This window comes from Rhipicephalus sanguineus, chromosome 8 (genome assembly GCF_013339695.2).
Source record: "Rhipicephalus sanguineus isolate Rsan-2018 chromosome 8, BIME_Rsan_1.4, whole genome shotgun sequence".
Taxonomy (NCBI): domain Eukaryota; kingdom Metazoa; phylum Arthropoda; class Arachnida; order Ixodida; family Ixodidae; genus Rhipicephalus; species Rhipicephalus sanguineus.
The window spans coordinates 156,671,773-156,692,196 of NC_051183.1; the positions used below are offsets into that span (position 1 = coordinate 156,671,773).

A 20,424-nucleotide genomic window follows, 5' to 3' on the forward strand; every position below is an offset into this window, starting at 1 on the left:
GAGTCAGTGCACTGCTGTAAAATTGACTGCGACTAATGAGGTTCTCGCTTTCAGCTTTCTGTTCAGCGACCTTACAAAAAAAAAGTAAGTTGCTAAAGAATATATTAGGAAAATTCTGACTGCGTACAACAACGCATAGAGAGAGCGAAAAACAAAAATAATAGGTTCTCTTAAGGTGAAAGCGTATGGCGCGATTTCCGGCGCGGCTGGGACGCGCGCGTCATTTTGACGAATACCATCGCGAAATCGCGCCGCCGCGTCTTCCTACTCGGATGAGAGAGAAATGCCTCACGCGGCACGTCACCCGCTCGTCCGCCAAGCGGAGTTGAGGGTGCAGTCACTTGTTGGTTTCTTTCTTCCAATGCGGCCAGATGGCACAGCCCTCCGCCCATCACGGCGGAACTTTTTGAAGCTGGCGTGCGCTTTTGGCGAAAATAAGGCAACCCGTCAAACGCAACGCGAAAACGCCGCACTTGGCCATATTCATATTTTTTATTTATCAAATACTTCGGACACGTAGTCCAAGCAGGGAGGGCAATAAAATGGTACAACACTGAACACGCTTGAAAAAAATGTTGGAAAAAACAAAGGAAACAAAAACAATATTACAGAAATAGAGTCAGTATGTCCGGCAAAACGCTATAAAACAAATCAGTAATAATGAGGACTTTGATGTTGATTCGATTATACAATTCCATTTGGTTATAGTACGAAGGAAAAAAGAATTCTTAATATGTTCGTTCTCGCGAAGTTAGGTGTTAATGCATCTTGTCTATGGTGGCGTGTGGGTCTGGTTAATAGAGGTGATAGATATAGAGATGAGCGTAGTGGTGAAATATTCATGTAAAGCAGTTTAAGAAATTTCACTCTCTTTTTTTGTCTTCTCACCTCGAGTGGTTCAATATGGTTAGTTTTCATAAGTTCTGTGGGTGAATCCAATCTTGAGAATTTGTTAAATATAAATCTAACTGCCTTTCGCTGCACTCTCTCGAGGTTATTAATAATATCTGGGGTTTAACGTCCCAAAACCACCATATGATTATGAGAGACGCCGTAGTGGAGGGCTCCGGAAATTTCGACCACCTGGGGTTCTTTAACGTGCACCTAAATCTAAGTACACGGGCCTCAAACATTTTCGCCTCCATCGAAAATGCAGCCGCCGCGGCCGGGATTCGATCCCGCGACCTTCGGGTCAGCAGTCGAGCGCCATAACCACTAGACTCTCTCGAGGTTATTGATATTAGTTTTACTATACGGATCCCAAACAATACATGCATACTTCAGTTTAGTTCTGATTAAGGTGTTATAGCATAGCAATTTTACATCGGAAGGGGCTTTTTTTAAGTTTGTGCCTCAAGAGGCATAATGTTCTGAAGGCTGAGGTGCACGTGTTACTAATGCGGTCATTCCATGTTAACATGTTGTTAAAGGTGACTCCTAGATACTTATATTGGGTTACTTCGTGCAGAGGGGATGAACCTAATTTATACGTATGAAGCAAAGGTGATTTCTTGTGAGTCATTCGCATTAGTACGCTTTTGTCTGTGTTTAGTGTCATTTGCCAGCACATGCACCATTCAAGAATATTATTTAAACTACCACATAAACTAATTTGGTCATTGACAGAATTAATATATTTAAAAAGCACGCAATCATCAGCGAATAATCGAATCTGCACACCACCTTCAACCATGTTAACAATGTCCTTAATATATACAATAAAAAGAAGAGGGCCTAGGACACTGCCCTGCGGCACACCCGATGTGACTGGAAGGCAGCCCGATTTTGCACCATTAATCTCTACGGATTGATTCCGATTCGACAAACATGCAGCAACCAAAGAAATAAGCAGTCGTTTTTGTTCGGTAAAGCCACGATACCGATTAGCTCCACTATAGGGCCCTCCATGGGTATAGTCTTCCAGATATTGAGAGAAAATTAGGTTCAGTTTCTGCTCTCGAAGCAAGGGCAAATAACTGCATGCAAAGCACATTCAAAGCACTTGAATCTAAAATTGATGACATAGAAAACTATAGCAGACGCTCTAACTTGATTGTTTATGGACTTCTAGAAAAAGAAGATGAAACAAACACCGCACTTGACACTGCGGTAAAGGCATTTTTCAGGATATCCTTGAAATAGACAGTGTTCAAATCGAGCGTGTAAGTAGATGAGGCAAGCGACGACATGACTCGACGAGACCTGTCATTCTCAAACTGTTAGATTTCAAGAAGTAAATATGCAATACTGAAAAGTGGTTTTAGACTCAAGGGCACGGATTTTTCTATAGGTGAAGATTTTTCTCTAAGAATTCGTGACATCCGAAGAAAATTGTGGGCTAGTGCGAAACCGAACCGCGACAAAAGACATAAGGTTTAACTAGCATTCGATCACCCATACATCAACAACGTACCTTATGTCTGGGATCATGACTTGAATGATAAAATTCCGTTGCAAAAAAAAAAAAGTCAATGTTTCGCCGCAAGGGCGAAGCAATGAATGCGATAGCAAGAAAAGCGGCCCGTGATGGACGCGCTGCGACTACCGTGCGTCCATCACTACCCGGCAGCTACTAGACAGTTTTAATTTCACGTACGTAGGGACTTCTCATACGCAAACGTGAAAAGTACACGTACGTTACGTGCACGACATCTGAAACGCTTTGAGCTACACGCACGCGACGCGCGGTGAGAGCTACCACGTAGCTCGATCTGCTGAGAATCATGAACATTGCGGTAGTTTGTTCGAGCGCCCGCGCGAGCAGACAGCGGAAGGGCAAGGTTCTCGCTGCGCAAATATCAGAAGAAGCGAGAGAGCTGACCAACGCCTTTAAGTGCGCCCGCGCGCTCCTAGCGCCATCTCGCGGGTAATGAAGAAACGCTTATAAGCGCCTCCGTCTCGGAGGACTGCAAACGGTAAAGGGTGTGTATATAACGCTCGCCGTTAGCTGCCAGAGGGATGTGCGCTTTGTGGAGTAGTGCTTAGCGCACCGCGCTGCGAATTCAGAGGTCGCTGGTTCGATTCCGCGCTTCGGAAGCATTTTTCTGATTTATTTTTCTTTGGGATATTGATGTATATATACATACTTATACATATACGCAGCATGACGGCGACGGCGACGGCAAAAATCAGCCGAGACTGTCCATATAATTGCTATCGCAATAAAATGGCAATGTGGGCATGAACCGACCGATAACCAGAGGCTACTCGCAGAGGCAAAGCCGGAGCTGAGATGGCGGGGTGATAATATGAGGCCTTCCACATCCGCTAAACACGTTCAGTTATATCGTCCAGTAACGCGTAATACCCGCAATCCTGCGAAACCCAAGGATAAGAACTTACGAATCTTAAATATAAACGCTCGAAGCATTGTAAACAAAACAGATTTCATTGAGGCTACCCTAGTCGAATACAATCCACACATTACTGTACTCACTAAAACGTGGTTACGAAATGAAATAAGTGATGATTTAGTTTTCCCCCCGAGTTACAGTGTATTTCGTAAGGACCGAAGGGTGGAGGTGTTGCTATCCTTGTCAAGCTTTGAATATGTGGCGACGCAAACCGGTGCTTCTGTGTGCGGTGCAGAGAGCGCATGCGCCCGCACGAAAAAGTTATCTTCGGGAGGAAGGGTGATAATAAAAGTTCAGTTGTTGTTTGGGACGCGAGTTGTTCACTTGCGCAGCTCTGCCGAGCGACGCGTCTCAACATTGGTGACCCGGACGTGAGTCGAACACGCAGCGACCGGAGTGTCGAACCAGCCGCAATATGGATTCAACATCCACGACCGACACCACTCCGACAGTCTCCGCAGTCGACGGTAAGCTGCCCCCTTTTTGGACTGCGGACCCCGCACTTTGGTTCATACAAGTGGAATCTCAGTTCGCAGCCAGACGAATCACCGCAGACCTTACGAAATACCACTGCGTAGTCAGCAGTCTGCCGCCCGCCATAGCCAGTGAAATCAGGGATCTGTTGCTCGCACCACCTGTCGAAAACGCATATGCAACACTAAAGGAAACCCTGGTTCGCCGAGTTACGCCCTCCGAACCACAACGACTGCAGCAATTGCTTCGCGGCACGGAACTCGACGACCGCACTCCTAGTCAGCTTTTGCGGCACATGCAACAGTTGCTCGGCGAGACATCAACCACGATAGATGGAGTATTGCTCCGAGAACTTTTTTTGCAAAAGTTGCCTTCAAGCGTTCGCATGGTCATCGCGGCCTCAGAGCACAAGGATTTAACCGCAGCCGCCGAACTTGCTGACAAACTGGTAGCAATGACACCGCCCACACCCATGGCTGCCGTGCAAGCGCGACAGCCTCTAAACGAACTTCAAGAGATGCGTGAGGAGATTGCTCGACTTGCCGAAACAGTATCAGCTTTGCACACAAGCAGGAGGGCGCAAACGATAACCGAGCCTAACACGCCGCTACCGCAACAGCAGCACGAGCATATCTGCTGGTATCATCGGAGGTTCGGAAGTAGTGCGCGTAAATGTGTCCCAACGTGCGCGCACTCGGGAAACGGCCGCGGCAGGCACTGAGGGCGACCAGTGCTACTACGTTGCCTCCAAGTCGTCCCTCAGTATTCTTTATTACCGACCGCAACAACGGAATACGTTTCTTAGTTGACACAGGCGCCGAGGTGAGCGTTATACCGGCGTCACAAGCTGAAAGAAAGAAACCTAGTACATCGCCCTTGCAAGCTGTCAATAACCCGGTGATAACAACATATGGCCATCGTTCACTGTCGCTGAACTTCGGTTTCGGCAGAACGTTTAGCTGGGTGTTCATAGCTGCTGAGGTCAAATTCGCCATACTAGGCGCAGACTTTCTCCAGTTCTTTGGTCTGTTGGTCGACGTCCGCAACAAACGGCTTCAAGACCTTGTTTCTCGGGGAGCGGTACAGGGCACGCCGTGTTGGCACCCCCCTATCAGCCTGGCCTTGCTTAGTCCGGCTGGAGAAGCGTACTTCACCGCAATACTACAAGAGTTCCCAGAGCTGACGCGACAGCCACAGGCATTCCCAGAAGTGAAGCACGGCGTCCTGCATCACATCGAAACCACAGGCCCACCGGTCTATGCGCGACCACGGCGCCTGTCACCCGAGAAGCTGCGGTTGGCTCGACAGGCGTTTGCCCACATGATGGAACTCAGGATAGTACGTCCTTCATCCAGCCCATATGCGTCACCTCTTCACATGGTCCCAAAATCGACAGACGGTGATTGGCACCCTTGCGGGGACTATCGAGCGCTGAACCGGGTGACCGTGCCAGACCGTTACCCAGTCCCGCCCATTCATGACATGACCTCCTTCCTGCATGGTGCTACCATTTTCTCTAAAATAGATCTAGTGCGAGCATATCATCAGATACCCGTAGCACCGGAGGATATTCCCAAGACCGCAATAACAACGCCGTTCGGAATGTTCGAGTTCCTACGCATGCCTTCGGCTTACGCAACGCCGGCCAAACTTTTCAACGGTTTATGGATGGCGTTGTTCGTGGCCTCGACTTTTGCAAGGTATACCTCGATGATCTTCTGATTGCTAGCAGCACTCCTAAAGAGCACGAGCGGCATCTGCGCTACTTACTCCAGCGACTGACAGAGAACGGCATCGTTATAAATACGGCAAAGTGCGTGTTTGGGGTACCGACACTATCATTTTTGGGCCACAGCATTTCAAGTGCCGGAGTACAGCCCCAGAGGGACAAGGTGGAAGCAGTACGGCAGTTTCCACAGCCGAGAAACCTCCGCCAGCTTCGAGAGTTCCTGGGACTAGTGAATTTCTATCGTAGGTTTATCCCGAAATGCGCCAACATCCTTCACCCTCTCCACAGCCTACTTGCGGCATCTGGATCTAAGGCAACTGCCATTCAGTAGAACGACCAATCCACACAAGCATTCCGGATGATTAAGGAAGCTCTCGCAAATGCTACCATGCTCACGTACCCGTAGCTGGGTGTTCCTCAGTGTGTTATGGTAGACGCCTCCGATGCAGCGATTGGAGCCGTGTTGCAGCAGAGGGTCAGCGGAGTGTGGCGACCAATCCCCTTCTTCTCCAGAAAACTGAGCCCGTCCGAACGAAGGTACAGCACCTTCGGTAGGGAACTCCTGGCCATATACGCGGCTATCCGGCATTTCCGACATTATGTGGAAGGACAAGAATTTTTTGTGCTCACGGATCACAAGCCACTCACCTACGCATTGCGCGCGAACTCCGATTCGGGTGCGCACGTGGCACGGGAGCTCCGCCAAGTGTCGTACATCGCAGAATTCACGACAGATATACGCCATGTTAGTGGCACGGATAATGCTGCTGCCGACGCTCTTTCGCGCGGTCCAGTGAATGCCATCAGCCTGCCGAGTGGCGTGGACTTCACCACACTTACGACGGCTCAACGCAGTGATGGAGAGTTGAAGCGTCTACTGACGTCCCCAACCAGCGCCTTGAACCTGCAATGGTTGGCAGAACCCACAGGATCCGTATGCTGCGACATGTCTACAGGCAGGGCCCGACCGTTCGTCCCCTCGAACCTCCGTCGCAGCATTTTTGACTTGCTGCACAGCCTGGCGCATCCCGGGATTCGAGCCACGCAACGGCTATGCACAGCGAGGTTCGTGTGGCCAGGAATAAACCGGGATGTCCGACACTGGACACGAGAGTGCCTCCCATGCCAGCGCTCCAAAGTTCAGCGACATACTGTGACCCCCTTGGGATCCTTCCCTCTGCCGGACTGTCGGTTTGCACATGTGCATGTTGACATTGTGGGACCACTGCCGTTGTGCCAGGGGCAAAGCTACCTGCTAACCTGCATCGATCGCTTCACGCGATGACCGGAGGCAGTGCCCATTCCAGACATGACTGCTGATACCGTCGCCCGCGCATTTATCTTCCACTGGGTGGCCCGCTTCGGAGTGCCGGCAACCGTGACTACGGATCGCGGAACACAGTTTGCGTCAGCCCTGTTCGCAAGCGTCACGCGGCTCTTGGGTACTGACCGCATCAGAACAACTGCCTACCATCCGATAAGCAACGGTATAGTGGAAAGATTCCATCGCCATCTGAAGACGAGCCTGACGGCTACTGCGAGTCACAGTTGGGTAGAGGCACTGCCGTTTGTTCTGTTGGGCGTAAGGACGGCTCTGAAAGCAGATATTGGATGCTGCTCCGCTGAACTGGTGTACGGAACAACGCTTCGCCTCCCAGGGGAGTTTTTCACTACCAGTAAGGACGAGAACGTGTACGCGAACGCGGACTACGCCGTGCGACTACGAGACATCATGAGCAAGCTACGCGCTGTTCTTCCGCGTACGCCCGCAGCCCGGTCAGTCTACGTGGACCGGGAACTCTCCTCCTGCTCTCACGTGTTTGTGAGGCACGACGCCGTACAGCGTCCACTCCGGCCCCCGTACGACGGCCCCTTCAAGGTGCTGCGACGGGCACATAAGCACATTACAATCGACAAAGGTGGTCGTCACGACGTGGTTTCTCTAGACCGCGTAGAATCAGCACACGTGGACTCCGACAGCGAAGCACCCGCACCACCTCGAGCTCCATCTTCGCAGGCACCCCCGGCAGACCACGTAGCGCAGCTCCAACAAGTCCTCAAACGGTTCACGCGGAGTGGACGGTGTACGAGAGCCCCGGTGCGCATGAACTTATGAACCGCAGTGGATCGTCCGAGTGCGGCCGTTGCGCGCGCACTCACTAGGGGGAGGAGTACTGTGGCGACGCAAAGCGGTGCTTCTGTGTGCGGTGCAGAGAGCGCATGCGCCCGCACGAAAAAGTTATCTTCGGGAGGAAGGGTGATAATAAAAGTTCAGTTGTTGTTTGGGACGCGAGTTGTTCACTTGCGCAGCTCTGCCGAGCGACGCGTCTCAACAAATACAAGCGATTGTTTTAGCGGATGTCACTGATCTCGAGTGTTTGTGTGTAAAAATAACTTGTTGGGATCAACGCTTTTTGCTATACGCGTGCTATAGATCACCAGACGCTGCTCCTGAATATCTGCTGAAATCTAACATATGACACAATTCCAGAGTAAAAAAGAATCTTATCGGGGATTTCAACTTGCCAAATGTTGATTGGGAACTCCTGTAGGCAAGCCGCAAATCGAACAAGAATGCTAAAATAGTATTTGACATCATGCTTAGTCACCACGTAGTTCAAGTGGTTAGGCCGCCACTCGTGAACAAAGTTCATCTAGTGCAATATTGGACTCAGCGTTTCTAAGCCGCGATTTTTATAAATATACAGTTGAATTGAAAGTGGCCTGTCTGATCATCAACTTGTAAATGTTACTATTCCTCTATTCAACGCTGTCGCTCACAAGCGCACAACCACTCGAAGTTTCAAAGATTACTCAAGACCTGTTGATGCGTCTATTTTGGAATACATGGAAAGTTGTTATGCTGACTTCATTGAAAACGAGGGCGATGTTGACGCGCTATGAAAGCGGTTTTCTAAAATGTGCCATCACTACATAGATACGTTCGTACCCACCAAATTTAAAAAGATTGCTAAAAACACACCTTAGATTACACGTAAAATCATCCATTTAAAACGCAAATTAGAACGACTAAAAAAATAGTAACCCACGATCAGCTGTTATTTATGAACTTAAAATAAATTTGGCATACGCTTTGCGCGAATAAAATGATTTTTACTTTAAAAGAACTCTACCGAACTTTTTAAAAACCGATGCTACGAAGTTATGCAACTTCCTAAGCTATAGTAAGGCATCACAGATATTAGTTAATGAGATTACAGTTACAGATATTAAGGTCAATGCGGAGCATTTTAACAACTTTTTTCATAGCGTATTCGTTAAGGCGAGCCTTACTGCACCTCAGCAAAGAGTGTTTCAACCCAATGAAGTTGACTTTACATCATATTCTGGTGTTGTTGCAATAATTTTGAACTTGAACACTAAATCATCTTGTGGTCCAGGCAATATACCTACTGTATTTCTTCGCAATTATGCAGAAAGTAATGCTCATTTTGTCATTGTGCTCTATCAATATTCGCCGTTAAGCGCAAAGCTACCTGGTGATTGGAAGAGGGCACATGTTGTTCCCGTCTTTAGAAAAGGCAACCAAGTACTCTTAAAAAACTACCGTCCCATCTCATTAACATCGCCAATTTGTAAATTCTTGAACATTTCGTATCTAAACGCGTTGTGGTATTCCTTGAACAAAACTCTATACTAACAAATTTTCAGCATGGCTTTAGAAAAGGTTATTGAACCGTAACTCAGTTAGTCACAGTGGTCCATTCATTTGCAGAATATCTGGATAAAAATAGTGAAATGGACGTCATATTCCTTGATTTTTGTAAGGCACTTGACAAAGTTGTTCATCACAAACTAATTACGACCTTAACCTTCCCGACATACTTATTGCCTGGAGTGCGGACCACTTAACAGAACCTTCGCAGTTCGTTTCGGTAGATGGGAACAATTCGGGTTCTCTTCCTGTAATATCAGGCGTGCCACATAGTGGTGTTCTGGGGCCCTTATTGTTTTTATTTTATGTCAATGACGTTGTTAACACAGTACTACCAGGAACTCAAATCAGACTGTTCGCGGATGATTGCGTGGTTTTTCGTCAAGTTGCTTGTACTAATGATCAACAGAATCTGAACTTAATTCTTAGTAACGCATTAAACTGGTGTAATGACAATGGTGTGGCACTCGACGCAGAAAATAACTGTTTATCTTTGTGATGAAAAAATCCGTAAACAGGGGGTGGGTGCTCGAGCCGACGTTTCGACAAGTGGACTTGTCTTCTTCAAGGCTGGAACTGATTTCCTTAACTATCGTGTGCATATGCTTCGTGCCCTCTCCACCACAAGGAAGAAGGGGAGGGCAACTGCCAGAGTGGGGGTGAGGGAGGGGGGAAGAGGCCGCCGTGGCGAACTGGATGAGTCGTAAGGAAGGAAAAAAAGAAAAAAGAAAAAAGGAAAAAAAGGAACAAAAAGGGGGGGGGGGAGAGAGGAAGGTGTACGTTTCGCTGAATGATTGTCAGTGGAAACCCTCATTCTACTGCCCACATAACACCTCGTTCTCATCCAAGATGTAAGACTTGTAAACACCTTCAAGATGACGTTATAGTTAAGAGCACCGGAAGTGATTACGTCCATCATATAAAATCTAGTTTTACCTGCACTAGTTCAAACGTTATCTACATGTTCGAATGTTCATATTGTCAGAAACGGTACATTGGAGAAACGGGACAACCTGTTAAAGTTAGATTAGACGGGCATCGCGCGGACATGGCGAAGAAATTACTCAAAGCAGTGGCGCAGCATTTCAATGTAGCAGGTCACAACTTCAACGATCTCAAACTTTACATACTTCAGTCAAACTTCTAGTCCCCAAGAGACAGAAAATATTCAGAGTCATACCTTATTCACATGTTCAATACACTCCAGCCAGCTATTAACGTTTTTAAAAGGGCTCTTGAGTCTATTCGGTGTGGTACATACACAACGAAAACCAATGAGAGTTAAGCCCTTCTCCCAGGAATTTCGAACCTACTATCGTTAAAATGACCCGTGCTTCCACTGACAATCATACAGCGAAACGTATACGCTCCCCCTCCCCCCCCCCGCTTTTTGTTCCTTTTCTTTCTTTTTTCTTGTTTTCTTTCCCCCCTTCTTTATGACTAATCCAGTTCGCCACGGCGGCCTCTTCCCCCCTCCCCCACGTCTGGCAGTTGCCCTATATATATATATATATATATATATATATATATCATTATCATCAGCCTGTCTACGCCCACTGCAGGGCAGAGGCCTCTCCCATGTTCCGCCAAACAACCCGGTCCTGTGCTTTCTGCTGCCACGTAATACCTGCAAACTTCTTAATCTCATCTACCCACCTAATTTTCTGTCTCCCCCTCACGCGTTTGCCATCTCTTGGAATCCAGTCAGTTACCATTAATGACCACCGGTTATCCTGCCGACGTGCTACGTGCCCGGCCCACATCCATTTCTTCTTCTTGATTTCAACTATGATGTCATTAACCCCCGTTTGTTCCCTGACCCACTCTGCTCTCTTCCTGTCTCTTAAGGTTACACCTATCATTTTCCTTTCCATCGCTCGCTGCGTCGTCCTCAATTTAAGTTGAACCCTCTTTGTAAGTCTCCAGGTTTCTGCTCCGTAGGTAAGTACCGGTAAGATGCAGCTGTTATATACCTTCCTCTTGAGGGATAGTGGTAGATTACCATTCATGCTTTGATAGTGCTTGCCGAATGAGCCCCATCCCATTCTTATTCTTCTAGTTATTTCACTCTCATGGTTCGGCTCCGTGGTTACTACCTGTCCTAAGTAGGCGTACTCCTTTACAACTTCCAGTGTCTCGCTACCTATCGCAAAGCGCTGTTCTCTGCCAAGATTGTACCACAATACTTTAGTTTTATGCATGTTAATTTTCAGACGTACTCTTCTACTTTCCGTATCCAGTTCAGTAATCATGAGCTGCAATTCGTCTCCCGCGTTACTCATCATGTATATATATACTCATCATGTATATATATATATATATATATATATATGATGATGTATATATATACATGATGAGGAACGCGGGAGACGAATGCAGCTCATGATTACTGAACTGGATACGGAAAGTAGAAGAGTAGGTCTGAAAATTAATATGCATAAAACTAAAGTATTGTATATATATATATATATATATATATATATATATATATATATATATATATATATATATCTATATATATATATATATGTATATATATATAATATATATATATATATATATATCTATAATATATATATATATATATATATAATAAAATGGAGCGAGCGCCACCTACGCCATCTAGTGAGCACTTCACGAACTAGAGGTGGCTACTACAAACAAACAAACAAACGGAGGATGGACAGACCCACGGCATAAGGAGCTTCGCCCCTAAAACTTGGAACTACGACGATAAACGAACCGCCTGAACTTTCTGTATCTTCTTGTTAATCATAAGCTAGCCCTTGACCCACGTGCATATATGCATCTCCTCTGTCCACTAGGCATACACGACATCATCATACCCACTCTTGCACCCCGCATTTTGCTAAAACTAACGCGTTTGAGTTTTCGTTATTCCCGCGTACTGTATCAGAGTGGAACCGTCTAAGTGATCAGCCAATTTTGTAACTTACAGCTTCAATATGCACTGTTAATTTGTGTTTTGTTTCCATTTTATGTAATATTTTGCCATGTTGTCCTTGATGCAAGCTGTTAACAGGTATTTTGTCTCCATTTTCCCTAATATTTTCCCGTGTTATCTTTGTTGTTTTGCTTATAACCTGCCCCTTGTACCTGTCCGGCTTGGGCCGATTCTTGGTGTGCAGTATTCATTAAATAAATAAATAAATAAATGAATAAATAAATAAATAAATAAATAAATAAATAAATAAATAAATAAATAAAAATAGTCGAGAGGCAGCACGAAAGCTTGGGTTTCTCATCGCCTTTCCTAAGCCTGGGCGACCGCCGATTTATCGAAAGTATCTTTGTGTACAGCTGCTGCGCCTTTTTTTAAGCTATGCATGCTGATACATAGCGACAGCGCAAATTTGTCAACCACTGTTTCTAGGAGAAATCTATAAAGTCGATCCACGGGAATCTTTCTGAAAGAAGACTTCCGAAGTCACGCCAAAGAATTCGTCCTGGTCCAGGATTCGAACACGGGATTCAAGCCCCGTTGGAGCGGTCATCTACCATCTGAGCTAACCAGCATTCTACGTAGAACAGTGTAGCGTGAAAGTGAATTAAGCCCCTGCTAGAGTCCCAGACCAGAATGAACTTTGCGACCGGAAGGCTTTCATTCTCAGAAATCTATGGATTTTCATTATAGCTTCGTGCTATAAACCGGTGGATGAAATTAATTTGCTTCATGAACCTTAATATATGCCTTGAGTAACCGTACGATCGATTTGAAAATAAAAAAGTTCGTATTTCTTATGTTTCAGCGCAAGGAAACACGAGGACGAAAAGGAAGATACCTTGCTCTGAAACATAACATATGCAGTGCCAGTTAGCCCACCAGTCGGTTTTATTGAATTTCGTATTTCTGTGTCTGAGCCCTGGAGGGCAACGGCTCATACTGCAAAGTCTGATATTGTATACTGTAAAAGACGAATAGAGACAACGCCCGTTCCTGGGCCAAGCTGTTCTATTCTCCTCTCGTCTTTCTCTTCCTCTGCCCCCCGAACTCTCGCGGAAGCCGCCGAGCCCCAGTGCCGCTCTTGCTCTTCACACTCGGCCACGCTGCGGACCTGGCAAACAAAAAAGAAACAACAGTTCAGTCCAAACGGCGCAATCTTTTCTTGAAACGCGACACGTGCACTGCGAAGTTATTTCTCTTCCGCCGGTCGAGTGCAAAGTTTGGATCCGCGGTGCTAACGCGCCACGTGTTCTCTCCCAGGCGTTCGGTGATTGTGAAGGGCCCCTCGAACTTCGCGAGTAGCTTCTTGCCCACACAGCTGGCGCCCCTTGAACCCACACCTCGTCTCCCATGTGTACGTCGGGGCATGTCGCCGGCGGCGGTCATAATTGCACTTTTGTTTCTCTTGGGCTTCTGTGGCTCTTTTCCTCGCCGCAGCTCTGATCTTCTGGCAGGCGTCCGTACGGCTGTCATGGCGGGTGATGCTAACAGGAGCGTCTAGCTTGAGGACAGCTTTCAGTTGTGGCAGCTTCCCATATACGATTTCGTACGGCGTCGAGCCAGTCGATGTCTGCACCGCCGTGTTAACCGCATAGCCAGCAGCTCGAAGGTGGACATCCCAATCGGCCTCTCCTTTCTTCTTTACTTTAGTATACGGAGCGAGTCTTGCTTGAATAGTTTGATTGGTTCGCTCGATAAGGCCGTTTGCCTGGGGATGGAACGCAGATGCATAATGGTGCTGCACCCCCGCCTTAGAGAGGTACTTGTGTAGTTGCCGGCTACGGAATGTTGTTGCGCGATCAGATATCAACTTCTTTGGCAAGCCATGCCTCCATTCAAATCTTCGTTTCAGGAAACCGACTAGATGGTCAGAGGCAAGGGATGGTACGGCTGCCACTTCCACATATTTGGAAAGATAATCCACAGCCGCAAGAATATAGCGGTTTCCAGCAGATGTGATGGGGAGCGGGCCCTATGTAGTCGATGCCTACCGTGTGAAATATCTGATCGGGTACCTCAACAGGTGTCAACAGTCCTGGCTGGCACCCTGGCCGTCGCTTAAACTGTTGGCACGCTTCGCAACTGGCGACGTAAGAGCGCACATTGCTTTGCATTTTCGGCCACCAGAAGCGTTCTTGTAGTTTGCGGAGCGTGGCTCGTTGTCCGATGTGCCCTCCTTCGGGGTCGTCATGAATGGCCCGTAGTATTTCGGTACGCAAACATTTCGGAACGGCCAGAAGGTAGCGTTCTTCCGAGAGGTCCTTGTGCCACTGACGACGGCAGAGCACATCATTGCGTATTACAAACATCGGGTTTGTTTTTTGTACCCGTTACAGCCGCAATGATTGGGGCCAATTCCTTGTCCTCTTGTTGGGCTTTGGGCATGTTTGCTTGAGCGAAGTAGATGTGATTCTGCCTACTTCCGTCCACACGGGTGAGAAGGTTGCGTGACAAGGCATCGGCGATATTGTTCAAGACCCCAGCGCGATGACGCACGTCAAAATCGTACTCTTGGAGCGTAATAATCCACCGGGCAAATTTGTGCTTGAGCTGCTGCTTGGAGAACATCCATGTTAAAGCAGCATTATTTGTTACCACGGTGAACCTGCGTCCAAACAGATAGTGCCGAAATTTGTCGTCCACGCTCCACACCACCGCCAGACATTCCAGCTCATTGGAGTGATAGTGGCGCTCGGTATCGGATAGCTTCCGGCTGGCATAAGCGACGATGTGCTCGACGCCGTCTAAATCGCGTTGAACGAGCACTGCCCCTAGACCGACTTGGCTAGCATCGGTGTGGACTTCAGTGGTCCAGTCATCATTAAAGTGACTCAATACTGGACAGAGAGTGAGCTTCTGCTTTATCGTCCGAAAAGCGGTGTCTTGCGCATCGCCCCATTGAAATTGGACGCCCTTCTTGAGGAGATCGCTCAGGGGAGCTGCAATCGAAGCGAAGTGGGGAATAAACCTCCGCAAGTACGACGCCATGCCCATAAATGATTGAACCTGCTTCAAGCTGGTTGGTGTGGGATAGTCTGACACTGCCGCGATGCGCTCCGGGAGTGGCTGTATACCGTCAGGAGAAATATTATGTCCAAGGTAGGCTATCTTAGACAGACCGAACTGACACTTGTCGCGGTTCAAGCGGAACCCCGCCTCGTAGAGTCTGTGGAGCACTTCGTCTAAATTTCGCAGGTGTTCGTCCTCGGTGGTGCCAACGACCAGGATGTCATCCAGGTAGACCACGCAGGCTCGGTTCTTGAGGGAGCCTAGGACTGAATTCATCGCACGCTGAAATGTACTGGGGGCCGTTCTGAGCCCAAACGACATGCGATTGAATTCATATAAGCCTGATGGAGTGCGAAAAGCTGTCTTGCTTTTATCTTCTTCTGCGACGTTAATCTGCCAGTACCCTGCACGTAAGTCAAGTGACGAGAAGAATTTGCAGTGGCGAACTGTATCAATGGCGTCGTCGATACGGGGTAGTGGATAGGAGTCGGGAGTCGTACACTTATTGAGCTGCCTGTAATCTACGCAGAAGCGCATGGATCCGTCTTTCTTTCGCACGAGCACGACAGGGGCTGCCCAAGGACTTGACGAAGGCCTAATTATGCCTGCCGAGAGCATCTCGCGCACTTGATCTGCGATAACGGCGCGCTCCCCTCTCAGCGTATCTTCGCACGGCACGCATATCGGGGAGTGGTTGCCCGTCGGTATTCGATGCAACAACATTTTAGTGCCGAGAGATCGGCTGTTGAGTCGGCGAATACCGCTTTATGACGAGACAGTATATCACCTAATGCAAGTGGACTAGGCAGCTCACCTCGCGGCGTTGGCAGGGCCGTCGCAGTAGTCTCGGTAGACGAAGACCGGAGCTCAATGTGGCCGCGATCGATGGTGATCTGGATGTCATCTGACAGGAGAAAATCTGTTCCTAGAATCATGTCGGCAGGCAGGCCCTCGAAAACAGGAATGGCTGGGAGAAACTTTGTCCCCGCTGTCGTTCGGATGTAGACGTCAAGCATGCCCACTGGAGTCACGCTGCCTCCTAGTCCGCGAAGTGGTGGCTGCGTCCAGGGGGAAATGGTGTCGGGAGCGTGACGCCGGTGCAGTGCCGTTCGTTCAGCGCCGGTATCCACGAGCGCGGACAATTCGCCGATTCCTTCGACATGTACTGGTAACAGTGGTATTTGAAACGCCTGATATTGAATCCGGGAGTGCGGTTGTTGGCGGCATTCCTTGGCGTTGTGTCCAATACGGCCGCACGAAAAGCAACCCCGTCGCGAGAAGGTGGGTGGCGGTGGATCGGGCTGCTGAGGCCTGCCGAAACTGAGACGACGTCGAGTACTCTGCTGGAGTTCCGCGGCCTTGTGAGCGAAGATAGTGGGTGAAGTCTCCGGAGACTGAGAAGACAGGATGGCCGCATGAGTAGCATCCCACATTCCGTCGACGACGTACTGACGCGCTGCTGGAGACTGCCACGTGATCCTACAAGCGCTTAGGAGCTGGAGCTTGTCATAAATGTAGTTGGTGACGTCTTCAGTGGGAGCTTGTTGGCGCGATCGCATCCGCATGAACTGGTCATCATATGATGATGAGAGCGGGGTGAAGGCGCTCACCAAAGCTGCACTCCATTCCGTCCAAGTGTGGTGATGACAGCCGTCGTACCGTTGCCATGCTTTGGCCGAGTCGCGCAGTCGGCTTTCGGCGAACGACAATTTGACGTCCTCAGGCCATGATTGGTGACGGGCTAATGTATCGATGGTTTGCAGCCAGAGGGTTGGGTCGTCCTGAAACCCTCGAAATTCAGGAACTTCAGTAAGATATGGCGAAGGCAGCGCTGGACGTGCCAACGCTCTTGTAATGCAGGCATTGGTGTCCTCGAAGGACTTCCTTAAGGTAGTAATTGCCTGCGTGAACCCGGCAAAGTCGCAGGAAGCCGCATTCGAGGTAGGACTAAGTACCCTCTGGCATGGATGCAGGGGGCGTTTGTGCTGTTGTTGGGGCAGTGAAGTCCGAGGGAGCGTGGACAGCGTCCCTTGGGACCGAGGTAGCGTCCATCTGCAAGGCAGTGGAGTAGGCGACTTGAGGTACGGGGAAGCCTTCCGATGATCCGGTTGGTACAGGAGCGGGGTTGAGCTCGAAGCCCGAAGCCACCGTAGGAGAAGGAGCGGATCGCGAAAGGGTGCGTCCGCTCCGTAGGACGGTGTGCGGTTGCAGGTCGCCGAGCAGAGGTTCGTCGGTCGTAGGCTGCGCCATTGTAAAGGACGAGATAGAGACAACGCCCGTTCCTGGGCCAAGCTGTTCTATTCTCCTCTCGTCTTTCTCTTCCTCTGCCCCCCGAACTCTCGCGGAAGCCGCCGAGCCCCAGTGCCGCTCTTGCTCTTCACAATACCTAGACCTAAAAATGGGGCGCCATTTGCGACCGCCCTTGTAGAACAAGACACGTTCTGTGGAGGACGTAGGTTTTGTCCCCAGCTGCGGCAAGTTATATTTTCGATCACCTGGATTTCTGTTTAGTCCACACATATCATTTCAGCACACCATTAAACTGCTGTCGTTTTCATGCCTTTAATTAGATATGCTAGCGAGTCAGGAAAAATACAAATATTCGAATCTGCTTTTTATTCTTAGGATATGCAACGAAACTCCATTACGGCGTTGGAAAGGACTTTCGTTGAGTGAGGTTATTTGCTACAGCTCTAAGGCTTGGACACGGCACCCGTGCATTCGTATAAAAGGTAGATTATTCCTTTTAGATGAAGCACGAGTGGTGAAGCGACGTACATTTCACGCCTTGATTGCTTGGACACTTGACCTTCTTGTATACTCGGAGATATGTGCTTATTCGTGCTGTTCTGAAACTGTGCTTTTAAGCAAACATGCATGACAGCGAGATCAATGTTCTTTGTTCAGATCATTCGAGCCAGGAACTTCGTCAAGTACAACTATGGTCCACTCAGGAACTTGGATTTGTATGGCACAGTAAGAAAAGCCTTCCCATTTTCTGCGCACTTTTCGCACTTCTCATGGTTGCGTTTATTGTAAAGACTTCAGACTGAAGTCCAAAGAGCGTAAAAGTTATTAGCATACAGCTGAACAGCAGAATTGATTGATTGCAAAGGTATTACCGAGTGGTGAACTCATTACTGCCATTTATGCCTGGGCAAACAGTTTGCTTACCGTCAGTAGTTTCCGTTAAGACTTTTGACACAATCCCCGTACCCACTGTAGTTTAAGGCGGTGATGAGTGCGTTCTGTAGGTTTTGTTGATGACAGCGCTGAGCTATAATTATGCCTAGTGTTCTCGAGTAATGCGAAATGCAAGAATGTTTTTTGTTATTGTTCTAAAAAAATTATGATCATTATCAAATTCATCAGTGCAGGAAAAAAATGGCCTGTGTGTCTCACCTGTTGTAATATCTTAAGTATTTAACGATCTTGGCATGACAGAAATCAACTACTGTATCTGTTCCTGGCCTCATTCTTTCGAGAAATGGCGAAAAAGTGTGCGAATACCACATCTATCCTCGTTTTTGATTGGCTCTAAAGGCACTGGCCCAGAGAGAGCAGAAACGTTTTGGTAGACGTTAAAAGGGATCAGTTATTCTTTTGCATAATCCCAGAAATACACCCGTGACAGGCAAACAAACAAAATACCACTACCTTCTCACGGGAGCACATAACTTGCAAGAAAATAACCGCTACCATTGCTACCCCGACAAAAGAAGCAATTGATCAGGCTCGTTCATTGGACATCATGTACAAACATGCAAAAATGGAAACGAATGAAGAAACCGCGCCAATTACAATTACCTTGCTTTACGAAAGAGCTGTTGAGAATTCAAGAAAATTGCGCAGCTTTTATGATGTCGTGTAGCTATGCCGTAGTGTGCTAGTATTTGATGCGATGTCGCCGTCTATTCTTCACTACAGCTGCCCGGGTAATTGCAGAACAACAATGGACGAAAGCAATATTGATAAATGCTTGATTGAGCTATTCGTGCCGTGATGGTTTAGGCAGTAATGTTTGTTTCGTGTTATTTTTTAAAGGTGGACAGTCCGGCCTACGATTTCTCCAAGATTACAGCACCGGTGGCACTTTTCAGCGCTCGCAACGATTTCTTCGCCAACCCTGAAGATGTTTCCACACTTCGGCGAAGCCTGCCAAATGTCGTGATGGACTACATTGTTCCAGAGCCGGCATTCACGCACTTGGACTTTGTTTTAGGCACTGATGCAGCTACAGTCGTTTACAGGCCACTCATCGATTTTATGAATTACTGGATGCTTTTATATGGGGCGTAAAAGAACGACTTGTTTGAAGAGAGGGGCGGGAGTTGGTGCATTCACCGGGTGACGCATTGGCAACTAACTGATATAAGATAGCCGCATTGATACACTCATGACACAAAGATCGATAACAGCTACAGCGTGTGGTACGTATATTGCTGCGCGTATTTCTCTTTTTTTTTGTTAACGTTTGGTCTTCCGAGGTTTACGTTTTGAAGATGGCTAAATTAACGGTGTGAGGAGCCGCGAACTGATGTTGGCTATGAATAAAGCGTTCGCAAATAAAAATTCATTCACTCACGTAATGATGATGTTTTAATAGCAAGATAATGAAGCCGAAATGCCGTGATGTGATGTCGGCTTATAAGAAATGTCAAAGGTGTTACCACGTTTCAGATACCCCTCTCTAAAATGTGCTACTAAGTAATATGACGTTCAAGTTTTTCACAGAAAAGATTCCCGCTGGCCGACCGGGATTGTTTTGGCAGGAATGTGCGTGCAGTTTAAAATGACAATGACGCCAAACGATCAGTCCGTTTACACTAATAAATTATTTTTGAGCACTTTGTTGTCGTTCATTCCGAGCTTCATTACCAAAGGGGAAAATGAAGGTCAGAATTTTATTGTTAAATTTCCCTGAGGCCTCTGCACATGCACATGAATGTGAGAGTGACGGTAGGAATTTCAATGTGTTTCTTGCGTTTACAACACACTGCTAAGGGGCGTAGCCAAGGGTGGGGGGTGGGGGTTCAACCCCCCATCCCGAAAATTTTCAATTTCGCTTGCGTACATTAGTGATGCAGAACTATCGATGGCACTATCGATACTATCGATAGCTGAGTCACTATCGAACTATCGATGTTAAAAAATACTATCGATAGCGCTATCGATAGTAAAAAATGCGATGGTACTATCGATAGTATAAAACCAACAC

The 20,424-nt window shown here is 47.7% G+C and overlaps 1 protein-coding gene across 1 annotated transcript in view; it reads left to right on the forward strand.

Moving 5' to 3' along the window:
- LOC119403629 (lipase member M) overlaps nt 1-20,047 on the forward strand; it is a 43,835-nt gene extending 23,788 nt beyond the window's left edge. The window contains exons 8-9 of the mRNA XM_037670549.2: nt 18,114-18,182; nt 19,251-20,047. Of these exons, the coding sequence (XP_037526477.1) occupies nt 18,114-18,182; nt 19,251-19,505 (324 nt within the window). The 3' untranslated portion in view covers nt 19,506-20,047. The remainder of the gene's footprint in view (nt 1-18,113; nt 18,183-19,250) is intronic.
- Nucleotides 20,048-20,424: the final 377 nt, after the last annotated feature.